This window comes from Lissotriton helveticus, chromosome 1_1, assembly GCF_964261635.1.
Source record: "Lissotriton helveticus chromosome 1_1, aLisHel1.1, whole genome shotgun sequence".
NCBI lineage: Eukaryota > Metazoa > Chordata > Amphibia > Caudata > Salamandridae > Lissotriton > Lissotriton helveticus.
The window spans coordinates 1,082,232,032-1,082,248,197 of NC_136057.1; the positions used below are offsets into that span (position 1 = coordinate 1,082,232,032).

Genomic DNA, 16,166 nt, shown 5'->3' on the forward strand with positions numbered 1-16,166 from the left:
TCCAGTGTGTCACCGTCTCTCCTTTGGTCCTGCTTCCTCTAGCTCAAACTCAATCATATGTGTCCTTGTGAATCTTGCTTAATATGAATGTCATCTGGGATAGCAGGTATGACAGTCAATACCACTTTAGATTAGTCAGTCTCAGTCCTCAAACCTAAGGGGCACATGTGATCATTCAATTTGGTGCCTGAGAATCTCTTCAGCTGATACAAATATGTTCCCCCAAATATATGTATTTCTGTATGCCGTTAGATAACATCAGGGAGGCTGTGATGTATATGGCTGATCATTCAGTATTGTATAGCATCACAACTTAGCACTCTAACATGCAGACCTTGATCAGTATTCAAAGGTTTTTGCTGCAAAGGTTAGGCTCTTTTGAAAGCACAACTTTCATCCGAGAAATGGTATCATTGGACTTATAAGAAAGTAAGCTTAGACCAAAACTAGAGAGCGTAAAGTAATTGAATAACAAATATAGTGAGCCACCACATACTACCAAGAAGTAAGATGGAAAAGCCACGTTTAAGTGATTTTCTAAAATTACATTCTCCTGCAAGAGGGGGTTTCAGTTCCTCTGACACTCGCTAGTGTAGGTGATGTTGATTAGTAATTCACGCATAGGTGGGTACATTGAAACTACAACTCCGATCTGCCTGTACTTGATATCTGTAGTGGCTTTTGTTAAGGCGTTGGTTGACAGTGAGTGTTTGGGTCTGGCTACCACATGCCAAAGTCATACTAGAAGTACATTTAATTACTTATTTGACTGTTTTCTTTAGAGCAGCTGTACCATAAGCTATTAGTACAGCAGGGTATTAGTCAGCAGCTCAAACCTGTCGGAATTTAATACGTAAAAGTGACTTTTGGTGCATTATGCACCATAATCCGCATGTTATTCCCCAAAAACTCAGAATAGGTGATATTTCTGCAAAAGGTGATGGGAGGAATGCTTTCAATTTGTCTAACCATTGGGGATCACTCAGGGAAGGATCCCAACCCATCGTTTTTTCCTCACCATGCCACCTCAGTTTGCACCCAGCTATATGCAAATAAAGGGAAACATCTTTTACAACGCAACTTTTACCACGCAGTGCCTTTACGACGCAACTTTTACAACGCAAACCATTACAACTCATTGCGCTGGGGGGCGCTCTAGGATAGGGAATAGGTTTAATGTACTATCCAACACCTTCCCTACTATCCACGGGGACTGGAGTTGGAATAGTAAATTAAACTATTCACTATCCAGCGCCCCAAAGCACTATGCGTTGTAATGGTATGCGTTGTAAAACTTGCGATATAAAGGTAGGCGTTGTAAAAGTATGCATTGTAACGTCATACATCTGCAAATAAACCTCCACCCTGCCCTGCATGGAAACAGTCCTGCCAAAACTGCCAGGCCACTTCCTCCCTGAACTGGAACGCATGCAATGCAGGACTGGTTTCCCTAGTTATGGGCTCACCAGCCAGTGACCGCTAGGTTCCACTGACACAGTGAGCATTTGATCTACGTCTGGGCAAACCCATGCCACCAATGGAGGTATATGAAACACAAAAAGGGTGATGGGAGGAATACTTGCAGTGTATCTCACCACTGCTGATCACTCAGGATAGCACTCCAACCTATCATTTGTTTGCTCACAATCCCAGCTTATGGTTTGAACCCAGCCATATGCAAATCAGCGTTGGCCCACTGGCGAAAAGTGAGGGGGCCTCCCTGCACGGTACTTAGAGGGGCCCCCTCCGGGCTCAATCAGGAGCTCTCCGGCTACAGTGCATTGCCGAGCGGGCCCCTTGGAGCTATAGGCCTGCCCGCACCGCGGGGGCTGCGTGGGCCTGTGTTACGCCCCTGCGTTGGCCCTGATCTTTAACCCCTTGACCGCGGCGAAAATTCCGCTGCGGTGTGGGTGATTTATGGTGTGGGCGTGGTTCGGACGGCCCCCGGCCGTCCTCCGCACACGCCCACCGTGACGTCAGACGGCCGCAGGCCGTCCGACACATGGAAGGGGTTAAGGGAACGATTCAGCCCAAACTGCCAGCCCAGGACCACCCAGAACCGGAATGCAAGAAACCCAAGACTGCTGCCTACATTGGTCCCTCCATTTGGAACTCTTTACCCACAATCCTTCGAAACTAAACAAATTACTTACAGTTTCATAAATCTTTGAAAACTTGGTTATTCGACAAATAATGACTCTATTACTACCTGGCTCCCATCCCTCACCCGTTCTTTGCGCCGGGAAACCCTTTTTGGCGATCTGTTGCGCACTATAAATTTAAAAACTAAACTAAACTGGTTTGGCTCTAGATATGAGCTCATCAGCCTGGTTCCAATGGCACAGTGATCATGGGACCAACGTCTGAGCATACATGCAGTATATCCTGGATTCTCAGGAAGGAATGACAGACCGCAACCTGATTGTGAACAACATACAACTTTAGCAGGGTCTACTATCTGGAGCTAGATTGTACAAAAATGCACCAAAGCAGCAGGGGTGGCTCCTCCATTTTAGCAGAAGAGCGATGCCCCATTTATATACCCTCCAAAGTCCCAGAGACAAAAAATAAAATGGCAATTCATTACCTTTCTATTTTTTATCGTCCCGTCCTAACCAAGCATCGGTGGGATCTGCTCAATGAGCAGGGAGGAGTATTGGACAGAGAGCTGCTTTTTGCACTGGCTTTAAGTGTGCATGTCTCTTCGGCCTGCCGTCTTGAGACTACCAGCCACACATGCACACTTTAAACCTCTCAACCCAGCTGCCTTAAAACAGCTAGTTTGAGAGTAAGTGCAGGCATCCAGGAATCTCAGGAGTTGTGACAGAGGCCGCTCCCACCGGCACTGCTCAAATTCTGGTTAACAGCACATGAGTAGTCATGAATTGGTCGAGGGAGTTTGCTTGGGCCTGCACTGCAGTCCCAGCAGCAGACAAGGTCTCAGTGAGGAGGACGTCATCACTGTCGTCAGGATCGGTAAGTGCATTTCTTTGACTTTTTTTTTTCTTTGTTTGTCTGCCCACCCACCCTCAGTAGAAGCTAGCGGCCACTACAAAGCAGTGCAGTCTGCACTGTCATTTGCACCAACCAATTCAAAGAACAACTGAAAAATAAAAATTATTCACCAGTTAGTCAGTGTAACTAATTTTTTCACCAGCCACTGCTAATGTCAGAATAAAACTGCACTGCACTAGGGCAATGTTGGGTAATGCTGCCCCTTCTTAGCAATAAAGTGTTCCTTGCTCATCAACTCATTAATTAACACGAAGGAGGCACACAATACATCCTCTTTAGTGGGCAATATTGGTACATTCCAATTTCTGTGATGAGTACATTATTGCACTGGGATTTAGTCAAGTCATCAAAAATTCTGGGATGTAATGTATGCTCTCTGATAATGTAACCTAGTCTGGTGGCTCAGTGGACTAATGCGTCCATTGAGGGGACCTGTGTTCGACCTCATGGTCCCCAGTTCAAATCACAGCGGGTCCACTCTGCGTTTCATCCATCTGAGGTCGAAAAATGAGTACCATTGAGTTGGGTAACAATACACTTCTGTTATTCAGCGCCGAGATGCGTATGTAGGAACGTGTGCATTACAAATACACGTTATCTTATCTTATTATGAAACTACAACAATCAGCATTTGTAACTGAGAGCACACTGAAAGCGTCTTACATTCTTTGAAGGCTTGCTTCGTTGGCCAACATGTAACAACGGAATGAAGTAGTATGGGATCCTCGTTGCCTGTCAGAACAGTTCCGGAAACTAACATAGAAAAAAGATAAAACAGAAGAAACAAGTTTGCATTCATGCAGTCACAAAAGCACCGTTCTACTCAGGGAAAGCGTTTGAATTATTGGTGTTACTGACATGTCAGTTCAGTGAGTAAAGGACTAGACCAACAACCGAAATGTGTACAAATCTCATAAAAAGCTTCTATTTAGAATGGATAAGAACGAGTTACAACAGCAATAATGGTGTGTTTTTAAGATGTTATTTATTTTCATGTGGAGGAAAAGAGTGTTCTCACAGAGCAGGGTTGCACACCACATTTAAACCGTGGGCAATACTTTTAGACTTGCCATTGCACTAATGACATCAGCGTGAAGCCATATCAACAATAACAATGCAATCCTAGTACATAGAAAATAAACATTTATAAGATGATTTTGGTGATTTTCCTCCTGATTGTTATTTTAAAAAATAACCCAAAGATCAAAAAGAAAAATGATTTTTTTTTTTATTTCCAGTAAACATGTCAGGAGAGCAACCTGAAAGAGGCAATGTGCTCAGTACCCATTGTCAAAGCTCCAGATTTGAAAATGTGCAGACTGATGCCTCGGAGCAAGGGACAGAAGCAGTCTTATCCCGAAGGAATGATGATGGCCTTGACCAGCCTGTTGCTTTTAAAAGTAGGAGATTACTCCCCAAGACACAGCGTTGGAGTTTCATCGAGAAGAAAGCCTTTGCTGTGGTTTGGTCCCTGATGAAGCTGACAACAAACATGTTTGGTACCAACTTCCCTGTTGAAACCGACCACAAACCTCTAAGATGGCTTACGCAGATGAAAGTTGAAAACCCAAAACATTGAGGTGGTTCATGTACCAACAGGGAATGGACTTTACAGTGGAACACAGTCCTGATACTGACCATACCAATGCAGATGGCCTTTCCAGGTTCTTCCACTTAGACAATGAAGATTCTCTTGGGAAAGGTTAGTCTCATCCTCTTTAATTTGGAGGGGGTTGTGTAGGAAAGTGCCCCTTCTGAATTGGTTACCCCCACAATTGCCTGGCTTTTTGTGCAATTTTCACTGAAAGTGTGCTAGGTTCCTGCGAACCACGTCCCTAGCACCAGAGTTCTTTCCTTAAGCTATATAAGTGTCCCAACAATTAGCAAACCCTTTGGGATCCCTTGTAAGCTCCTAGTAAATGATACCCCTGGTGCCTAGGGCATTGGACCTAAAATAGACCCACCCTAGAAGACCCTGCATCAAGCTCATGCAAACTGCCATTGCAGCCTGCATGTCTTGGTGCAGAGAAAACAGAGTCAACACGGTATACATCCCTGTGTGCCATGTCTGCCAGCACTACATGTGGTATAGGTAAGTCATCCCTACGGCAGGCATTACAGCCCTAAGGCAGGGTGCACTATACGTACGTGAGGACATCTGTCATCCCACCGAGTGTAGAGGCACCAGGAATAACCGGAGCTGTGCAGTACCATTCCCGGGTTACTTGGCACCCTGGAACCAAGACCAGCATAAAATAGTCCAAGTGGTACTCCAACTGTACCAGAGCACAGCAGCAACCGGGGGACATCAATACTTCTGAGATGCATTTTGAGAGTGGCCCAGCAGTCCTGAATTTGCCCCTGCCAGCTGTTGGCCCCTGACCACGAGATTGAACTTTAGGCATCGGGCTGGCCAACCTACCTTCTCTCCCAGCCAGCAAGGCCTGGATAGCTACAAACTAGCTGCACTCCTTTGTCCTCAAGGGCCTTGCAAACCCAGGCCCCATTTAGGAGCTCTCAGACTTGCTTCAAAGTCTCCTTGTGCAGCCTATTTTTAGAGTGCCCCCCTCCTTGTAGTGCGCCAGCTACCAACTCCACGAACTCCCTGCTCCCGGTGGAATTAGGGACACACCCAATGAACTGTTGGTAGAACATTGAACCTTGGCATTCTGATACTCTAAACCCAGAAGGTGAACCCCTACAACTATCTGTGCTGTTTGGTTTACCTACCTTCTTTTTCCTCCCATAGGATTGCATCTTCTGTGATATATATATATATATATATATTTACTGATAAAAACATAGGTTTCAGGGACATTATAATTAGAAATTAGCATTTAAAAAACCTTAGAAATTCACTGAGAAAACCATAGGTTTCAGGAACGTTATAGTTAGTTGGAGATTTCACTCGTACAAAACCATAGAAATCCGGTCATTATAGTTAGTAGACCTAACTATAACTTGTGCCCCCGCAATGCACTGCTAATGACGTCACATATTACATCACTCATGACATGCTCAGTGACATCACTGATGACATCTCAAATGACATCACTGATGATGATGATGATGTTTCCACCCTGCCCCCTTTTCTTGTTTTTCACCGTTTTTTCTTCTGTTTTCTTGTGACTCGGTTATGGAGTTACAAGATGGCTGCCAACACTTCCTGGTTTGTAGTGCAGGCAGCCAATCAGAGTGAAGCTCGTGCCCGGGAGGAGTCGCGACTCCTCCTTAGTGCCCTGATATCGATTTCTTTTAAATTGCTCAGCAACTACGGAATGGATTTACACCATTTACAAAAAAGGAGCTTTCTGAACCACAATTTCATAAGGAAATTAACATGGGGAAAATGCGTTTTGGGACCCCCCTTTTTTCTTGGCCCCGGCATGACGAATCACCCTGAAACTTTAAGGACAGGAGCTGACCGGAGTGCCCCATTAGTTTTGAAAATTTCGTGAAGATTCGTCAAACGGCGCCAAAGTTATTGGCAAATTAAAAAATGCTTTTCCTATGGAACCTAGGTTCTAACTATAACTACCTACTGGCCTGGTGACCGGCAGTAGTTAGGTATGAATATATATATATATATATATATATATATATATATATATTCACTGAAAAAAACATAGGTTTTACACCAGTTATAGTTAGGAATTAGCATTTAAAAAACCTATTACATTCACTGAAAAAACCATAGGTTTCACACCAGTTATAGTTAGCTGGAAGTTTTACTCGCATAAAATCATTGAAATTCCCACGTTATAGTTAGTTGGACTCACTATAACTTGCGCGTGCAATGCACTGCTGATGACGTCACATATTACATCACTCATGACATGGTCAGTGACATCACTCATGACATCACTGATGACACCATCCAGTGAATGTGTGTCTTTCTGAAAAATAAATATTAGTGAGTAACGTTAAAATATTTAAATATATGTATTAGTGTTTCACTTTGTGTATAAGTAGCTGCATGGGTTGGTGAGTAGCTACATGTGTATGTATATGGGTTATTAGATGTTTTTTTTAGTATCAGTATGAGTGTATGGTTTAGTGGGGGTATTTCTTAGCACATAGATGCATGAATGACTGACTCTCTCTTTATATGTGTTTTGAAGATTGCATATGTGCAAGACTGTATGGGTGGATGAGTGTGTATATGTCTGTGTTAGTGAGTGAATGACTGTCTTATTAGTGTCTTTATCAGTAACTACATATGTTTTAATCTAGTATATGTGAATATTGATGTATATAAGTGAGTATATGTGAGAGTGAGGGATTGTAAGAGTTCCTGTTTAAGTTAGTATGTGTTTCTATAAGTGATTGTTTAAGAGAGTAAGTATGTGTAAGTTTCCTTAGAAGTAAAGTGGTAGTGTGTGTATAGCTGTATATGCAAATAAATGGATGTTCAATAGTTTATTTGCATGTGTGAGTATGTGTGCGAGTAACTTTTGGATGACTGTCGGTGTGTAACAGGATGTATAGGTGTATCACTACATATGATGAGTGAGTATATGTATGAGTGACTATATAGAACTGTTGGTGAATTAGTGCATGTGTATATAGATGGTGGAATTATTAAATTGGTTGTTGTAAGTGGTATGGGTATCTCCATTTTTTTCAATATTTTAGTTTCTATTTTTGAATATTTGTTTCAAGGGTTACATTACAGTGAAAGGAGGTCTGTCACTCTGTCACAAGGATGGTGTCATCAGTGATGTCATGAGTGATGTCACTGACCATGTCATGAGTGATGTAATATGTGACGTCATCAGCAGTGCATTGCACGCGCAAGTTATAGTGAGTCCAACTAACTATAACGTGGGGATTTCAATGGTTTTATGCGAGTAAAACATCCAGCTAACTATAACTGGTGTGAAACCTATGGTTTTTTCAGTGAATTTAATAGGTTTTTTAAATGCTAATTCCTAACTATAACTGGTGTAAAACCTATGGTTTTTTTCAGTGAATTTCAATGGTTTTTTAATAGCAAATCTCTATAGGTATAAAAAGTAAACATTTTTATAACGAATGTTATATTGTATAATTATGTAATTTTTAAAAACGAAATTTTTTTTGTCCCGGGGCGCGTACCGGTGAACGCGCGGGTAAGCGCAACATTACGGCGCGCCCCGGGGCGCGTACCGGTGAGCGTCCCGTTAGTGCTATTCCCGCAAATGAAACAACATCGTGACGTATCGCGTAGCCGCGTGATGCGTCATATGACGTACAGCGTAAGCGCACCCGGAAGCACGCGAGCAAATACGATCGCGCAACGTCCTGACGCGCTTACGCTACACGCCCCGGGGCGCGTAGCGTAAGCGCGTCGGGTCATGTGACCTGAAAATAACACTTTTTATTGGTGCAGAACAGTTTTGGTTTCCAAATGATGAAAGCCCGGGTCATGTGACCTGAAAATAACACTTTTGATTGGTTCAGGACAGTTTATTTTTTCCAAATGATGAAAGACCCCACCTTTTTTCCTTATTCTGACTTTGTCCTTTGACTGAGGAAGACCTGTTTGAACAACTTAGAGAAATATTTTGTACTTTAAAATGGCTACAGTAGCAGCAGCAGCTGGAGCATCTGCACCACCACCACCACCACCACCACCACCACCAAGGGGACCACCACAACATTACATTGGTGGTCAAGAAGAGGAGGAGGAGGAGGAGGAAGAGGAGGAGGAGGAGGAGAGAAGATGGCTGCATGAAGATAATACCCCATACAAGCCAAGGCCACACATTGTATGGGAGTTTTTTTCTATCCCAGAGGGCAAGAAGAAAGTCAATGCGGCCAAGGTGACTTGCCTAATCTGTGGCATGGAACTTTCAAGGGGGAACCCTAACAAGAAATATTCTTTTGGTAATAATACCATGATTAGACACATGAACCGCAAGCATCCGAACAACTATTCTGCTGCAGAGATGAGGGAACTGGCCAGTAACCTCCCCCAATCTTCAAGCACCACCTCCAAAAGAAAGCAACCCACTCCATCGGGTCCAGAGACAACGGAGACGATGCCTTGCATTCAATCACGATTTGAGGATTTCCAAATGACATGTATTTATTGTGGTAAGCTCATCTCCTATGGTGAAAAGAGCGTAAAGCTCATCGTCCTTGCTGGTGATAACCACAATTGCCCCAAAAAAAGCCTCATTTTTTCCGTTTTTTGCTCCAGTTGAGCCATTTTCAATTCCCTTTTTTTTGTTTCTCCCCATAAAAAATACAAACAAAATATAAAACTGTTCAGAAAAGCCAAACAAAGTACAAAATGTTCAAAAAAACATTAAAAAAATATAAAACAACAAAAAGAAGAAAAAAAACTGTTCTTTTTAGAACTACCTTTAATTTATAAATATAAACCTATATTTTTAAAGAATCTCTGTCAATTTTTTTCCTCAGGGTACGCGCACCGTGGCGCGCACCGGGGCGCACACCCAAAAAAAAGGAAAAAAATTAATGAAGGAGTTAGCATGAGGGAAGAACACAAAGAGAGTAATGTTAAGAGAAAGAGAGCTAGAGGGAGAAACACAGAGGGATTGTTTATTACATAGTAAAAAACAGAGAAGGTGTAATAGGGTGAAAGTGAGAAAAGAAAAATTAATAAGGGAGCGAAAGAAGGGAAGAGAGAGGAAGAAGACTAAAGTAGAAATAGTGGGAGAATGTGAGTGGGTGTTGAAAGAAAAAGAAAGGACAGTAAAAAATGGGGAATGAAGGGTAGTGACGGAACCGGGATAAATGAACAACGGTGAGGGAGGGTGAGAAAAGAGCAGTGAGTGTAAGTAAAGAGGGGTGAAAGAGGGTGAAAAATTGAATTAGGATAAGACATGGGGAGTGACAAAGAGAAAGGACAGAGAGAGTAAAGGAAACAGTGCCTGAATGGGTCTGAGTGAAACAGCAAAGAAAGGTAAGTAATGCAGTGTGAGTGACTTATAGGGAGTCAGTGGGTGTAGGTCGGGGTGTGGGTGTGTAAGGTGTGTCTGTGGGTGTGGGTGTGGGTGTGGGGGGTGTTTCGGTGTGGGTGGAGGTGAGGGTGTGTGAGATAAGTGTGAGGGGTGTGGGGGGGGTATGTGTGTGGGATGTATGTGTGTGTATGGAATGTGTGTGTGTGTGTGTGAGAGGAGTGTGTGTGGGGGTGTGTATGAGGTGTGTGTGTGGTGTGTGTGTGGGGTGTATGTCAGAGGTGTGTGTATGTGTTGGGAGGGGGGTGAGGTGTGTGTGTAGGAGTGAAGTAAATAATTAAGAAAAAGAGAATGAGTGAAGAAGCAAAGGAAGGGAACAGAGGGTAAGTGAAGTAAAGAATGGGAACTGAAAGAAGTTGAATATGAGAGGGTAAATAGGGAAAGGGGAGTAAACATGGAGAATAAGTGAGGGAAGCAGAGTAAAGTTTTTAGGAGTGAGGTTGGTTGAGAAAATATTAGTGAGGTTAAAGCAAAGGGTGATGACAAACTACATTTTTTTAGTCACACTTACCATATAATAAATGTAACTTTAATTACATTTTTTTACTACACTTTGTATCTGTGAAAGAGAGAAGAAAATATAAGTTTTAATTAGTAAAATATGTATTTTAAATTAAAAGATACAAATGAAGAGTGAAGGACACAAAAAGGGAAATAAAGTAAGGTAGAAGGACAAAATGAGAGAAAAAGAAATAGAAGGAGAGCAAATTACTAAGAGTAAGGCATATAGATTCACTGACAGAGAGGAAGAGAAGAACAGAGAAATGAACTGAAGGTAAGAAAGATACTAAAACAATGTGAGTTAGCAAAACTAAATCAGGAAACAGTAGTAAGTAAAAAGATAATGACTGAGACGGAAAAGAGTCTAATTAAGGATGCATTTAGAAGAATGAGGAATAGAAGATAACTGAGAGTAAGTGAAGAACAGTCATAGAGTGAAGGAATGAAGAGAGAGAGGATAATATACAACGATTGAGGGAAATGGAGTGAGGAAGTTAGTAGACAGACACACTAAGAGAAAAACTGAGTGAGGTGGAGTACAATGAGTGAGCAAAGGAAATGAGTAAGGGAGCAAAAAAAGGAAAGAGAGGAGAAGACGACTAAAACAGTGGTACTGAGAGAAAATAATTTGGTGATGAAAGTAAAGAGAAGGACATTGAAAGAAAGGAAATGAGGGATAGTAATGGAACCAGAGTAAAAGAAATGGGATGAAGAACGATGAGAGAGGAGCAGTGAAGTTGTTGTAAAAGAAATGATAGAAGGTAGATAAACACAAGTGAACATAACACAAGGAGAGTGAGGCACTGAGGACATAGAGGTAGTGAACGAAAAATAGAGAGAATAGGTCAAAAGAAAGGAGCAAACAAAGATAAGCGAGGGAGAGTGGGTGATTTATAGTGATAGAGTGCGACAATACTGCTGAGTGAGTAAAGAGGAATTACTAAAAGAGCAAAGGAGGAAAATACGGAAAAGGGAAGTAAAGCAGAGAGACTGAAAGCTGAAAAGTTATGCAAGGGAGAGAGGGGATGCAGACAGTTGAAATGAGAATGAGGGGTTGTGAAAGAAGTGGAGTAAAGGAACGGGGGTTACAGAGAGTGAGATAAAGACATTATTAGTGAGTAAAAAGAGCTGAAAGAGGATGGAAAAAGGAAAGTGAGTGTCAGACGAACAAGTTACTTACCTTTGGTAATGCTTTTTCAGGTAGATACAATATCTGCCTGTGGATTCCTCACCTTGTGAATATCCCCTTGCGTCAGCAACATTCGGAATTTTTTCTTCATAGCAAGCCGGCGTGGACAACGTCACAGGAGCACGGAATCGCGCGCGACTCCGTCTGACGTCACCGACTCCTTATTAGACCCACGTCGGCGTGATGACGTCAGTTCCGCCCTTTTTTCCGCGCCTTCGAGGCACCCGGACGGACCATCAACAGCAAATATGCATATATATATACAATGCACACAGTGCATACAAACCAAAATAGCACACAGTGCATAGCAAAGGCATCAAAAACCAAAATATATACAAACAATAAAACCAGATATAGCAGAGTGGACAACGGGGAGGCGGGTGGGCATGTGAGGAATCCACAGGCAGATATTGTATCTACCAGAAAAAGCGTTACCGAAGGTAAGTAACTTGTTCTTCTGATAGATACATCTGCCGTGTGGATTCCTCACCTTGTGAATAGAGTCCCACAGCAGTCCCCACTCCCGGAGGAGGGTGACCACTCTGCTATACCAGGAAATCTTGGAGAACAGAGCGCGCGAAGTGGCCGTCCCTCCTCACCTCGGAATCCAAGCAGTAATGCTTCGCGAAAGTGTGGAGGGAGGCCCAAGTCGCAGCCCTGCAAATGTCCTCAACAGGAACACCTCTAGACAAAGCAGATGTTGCAGACTTTGCCCTAGTTGAATGTGCTCTAATACCCTCAGTGTAGAAAAGGTAGGGCCGAATTCGACCAAGAACCCTTCAGTATTTGCCCGGCGTTAGCCGCCTCTCATACCATTCAATATTACCAAACAAAGAGGCAGGCGCTGGAGACAGAAGGCAGGAAACAGGAGTTTATTCCGACGGAGCAGAACACGTCAAATCAGACAACAGGGTATCTTCTCGAGGTGCTCTAAACGCATCCTTGAGGCCTGGCCTCTCATACACAGGTTTATTGCTTTATTACATGAAACACATTCTTGTCAATACTTTGATGTACGGAAAGACATCCTCGGAATCCCCGCTTCACCCCCGTTCCCACACATATTTACAGTAGAGTTCCCACCTCAACCTCAGCATGTGGTGGTTGTCGCGCAGCTGGACATTCCGCTGGGAACGGGAAAGTGAGCGATCGGTCGGATCTGGAGGTGTGAGGGTATTGATTAACCACCGCTCCTTTGATGTGAGGCGAGGTCCTACTGTAGGGGGCAATAAACTGCATCTGTCGGGCTAGGTGATGGCCTGGGATCAGGCTGGACAATCGGGCAGGGAGGAAGAGGTTATCAAAAGGGCCTGTTCTTTGAATGAGATGAAAGAGCGAGGGGGTTCAGCACAGGATGTGGCTCGGAGACAGGGTCTCGCTAGAGGTGCACTTATGGCCCAAGAAGGAGAAACCGGGGGCTGTCGGGGCGCGGGGGAATGCTTGCGAGGCTGGGGAGTGAGGGGGAGAGACGCGCAGGCTATTGGCAGTGGGCAGAGAGGTCGTGACACACAAAATGGCTGCCACCTACGTTCGCGATGGGGCCTAAAAGGGACAAGATGGCGTGGCTACTGTTTCATGATTGTCGCTTTACTTTCAACAGTGGCTTTGGTGAACATAAATGAACGCCGCTTATGTATACCGATTTTAGTCATTTTCCACAGTCCCCAGTTTTTATCATAAGTTAGTTCATTTCTGTTCATGTCTGAGGTAAGGACGTACAAGCTGACATCTAGTTATACTAATAAGGGAAGCATGTGACTGGGCTGTCTATTGAGGTCTTTGGTAGCCCATATGCATTACGGGCAGATGGAAATAATCCTGCTATCAATGTTGACAGAATCGTACATAACCACATGTAGTCAATGCGATAGGCGAGGAGCCAGTGCATACAAAATTACATTAGCTGTGTCATATGTTAGACCTTGGAGACGGGGACATTATTTAGACGATGTAGGAAATTCATTCGAATACAAACATGATGCCATACAAAAATGTTCTGGCAGAATAAGGGCTATTATCACTTGAGGTCTGGACTCCATGGGGATCGAAACTAGACAGTATGCTCATGTGCATAACTGGTGTTCTACAATCATCATGATACAGAGTTAACGCTTTCTTAGTTATCCATGTACAGTTGAAAGTGACCGATGTAAGGTTTCGAAAGCTCAATTGGGTGATAATCAATCCAAGTGGTTGGGAGAGGAATTCAACTTAACACAAGGGACAGTCAAGGGGTGGCAATGTTCAAAAAGGGTTCGTCTTTCCAGTGTCTTTTTACAGCAAGCCATCACTGGTAGGCTCTCATTGTTTTTCTTCTTTCGTTGGCACTGTTGAGCACCGGCGATGGAGCTATGCGTCCAGCTCTACTTCAGATCTCGCGTTGCAGGGTGTGGCCATTCTTTGCTCTTGGACCACAGTCCTGTGTTTGTCCTGTTCCCTAACTAATCTATCATAGGTACCTTAGGCGGGGTACCCGCATTCCGTTCTTCCTTCATGACAAACCCTATTCTATCTTTTGTGCTGTCTTTCTTCTCAGAGTCAAGTTCAAAAATTCCATAAGAAAAAAGGGGTGGGGGTGATGGGGGATGTTTTGGGAGGCCGAGGGAAGAGAGGGTGGAGTGGGATCAGATCTGAAACGGACCAAGGAGGGCAGAAATTTCAGGCAAGTGGGCCCATCAATCGGGCACAATGGGCTGGGACTTTCGGTACGAGCTCATCAACGTGCAGGGGCTTCTGGGCGGCCCTTCTTTCCTTCACTTTCCACGCTGAGAACGGTGCCTTGTCCCGCAACTCTTTGTGGCTCCACCTTGGTCGAGGTCATAGATATTCCCCGATCTGCAGCCAGGCTGTGCGTCACATCCGGCCCCTCTCCTCCGACGACTGCACGTTATCCTTAAATGAGTATAAAAAAACAGTTTTTAGAGAATTGGCAGGGGAAGACGTTTACACACTTTAATTTCTCTCTCAACCCCGGGGGCGCTAGGTGGCGCACTTGTGCATGGAAGCCTTCTCGTGAGGCTCTCACATCCTGGCGACATTAATCCTGTAATTAATCCTTTTATCGGTGTCAGATCGGGCTGAAATCGCCCCCATCTGTAGAAGGGATTACACGGAGGCTCCGGTGTGATTTTGGCGCTGATTGCTCGCTGCCTGAGGCTGTTGGAGGCTCTCCCGTATTCAGCGACCCCGATTGCTGGAGGTCTCGGCACGGCCGGACGGCTTGCCTGCAGACGCGAGGTCGGGGCTTTGATGACGCCAGCTGGGCCCTGAAAGGCGCGAAATCCTCGGTGAGCCACGGAACGACGGCTGTGGAGGACGACGTTTGCAGTCCCTTCCTAACGGCGGCGCTTTGAATACTGAGACGGCGCAGCCCTGACCCTCTTGTCCACTGAGGTATTTCCAGCGCTCTGTTTGCCCCACCGACAGCCTACCTCTGCCTGCCTCTGCCGAGCGCGGCCGTTGCCCTGCTGGGACCCCTTCGAGGGTGGCGGCCATCTCGGGAGTGGAGCTCTACTACCTGCGGACCTCCAGGGGACCCTACTTCACCTGCCCCCAGTGATTAGAGTAACTCGCTGTGCGCTGCTGCTGTGTGCCATTGGGGATTGCTGAGGACATTGCTGCCGGCTGGTGAGCCCGCCATTTCCTCAATCGTAATTCTTCCTGCACCTGCTTGCGAGGTACGAGAGGCGGGAGGCGCTGACAGTAGTCTGGGGCTGTGGACCCGCCTTCACCGCCCGGCCGCACCCCCACGCAAGTGCTGATCCCTACCGGCGCCCGACTGGACGGTGGGGGTTCTACGACGGCTCTGAACAACTGGATTGTCCATACGTAACAAACCTGCTGCCCGCCACATTGCGATCTGGTTTACTCGACATTACTCAGAGGTGAAGATGGGTCGACCTGATGCGCGACAACCGAAGCTCACGTTTGATACCGCAAAGAAGACGACTCGCACTAGCCCGGAACCTCAGAAGCAGATAGAGACTAGCAATCCTGCCGATAGCCAGGCGACCACCTCCACGGATGTCCAGGAAATCCTTCGTGAGATGCGTCAGGGATTCGCGACCATTGCGGACAAGGTGGACAGAATGTCGTCCCGTATGGATGCTGTAGTCCACAAGCTGGATGTTCACGAGGGGAGGTTGAAGGAGGTGGAACAGCGGGTCTCGGATGTCGAGGACACCTCCGGACAGCACACGACGCGACTCACACGGATGGATGACTTATTGCGCACTATAGCGGCAAAGAACGAGGATTTGGAGGCGAGAAGCCGGCGTAACAACATACGCATAGTAGGAATTCCAGAGTCCACCAACGTGGGTAAAATGGAGGAATATGTGGAGAGACTGCTGTTGACTGCAGTGGGCTCGGAAGCGTTCTCCCCTCAGTTTATAGTAGAAAGGGTGCATAGATCCCTAGGACCGGTACCCAAACCGGGCATGAAACCGAGGCCTATCATAGCCCGTCTGCTCAACTATAGGGACAGAGACACT

General features: G+C 45.0%; 1 protein-coding gene across 5 annotated transcripts in view; it reads right to left on the reverse strand.

Moving 5' to 3' along the window:
• CFAP54 (cilia and flagella associated protein 54) overlaps nt 1–16,166 on the reverse strand; it is a 2,603,731-nt gene that overhangs the window by 1,668,437 nt on the left and 919,128 nt on the right. For all 5 annotated transcript variants that reach the window (XR_013608312.1, XR_013608313.1, XM_078677994.1 and 2 more), the window contains exon 30: nt 3,679–3,768. Coding sequence is in view for 3 of the 5 variants with exons in the window: in XM_078677994.1 (XP_078534120.1) it covers nt 3,679–3,768 (90 nt within the window). In the remaining 2 variants the exon portion in view is untranslated. The remainder of the gene's footprint in view (nt 1–3,678; nt 3,769–16,166) is intronic.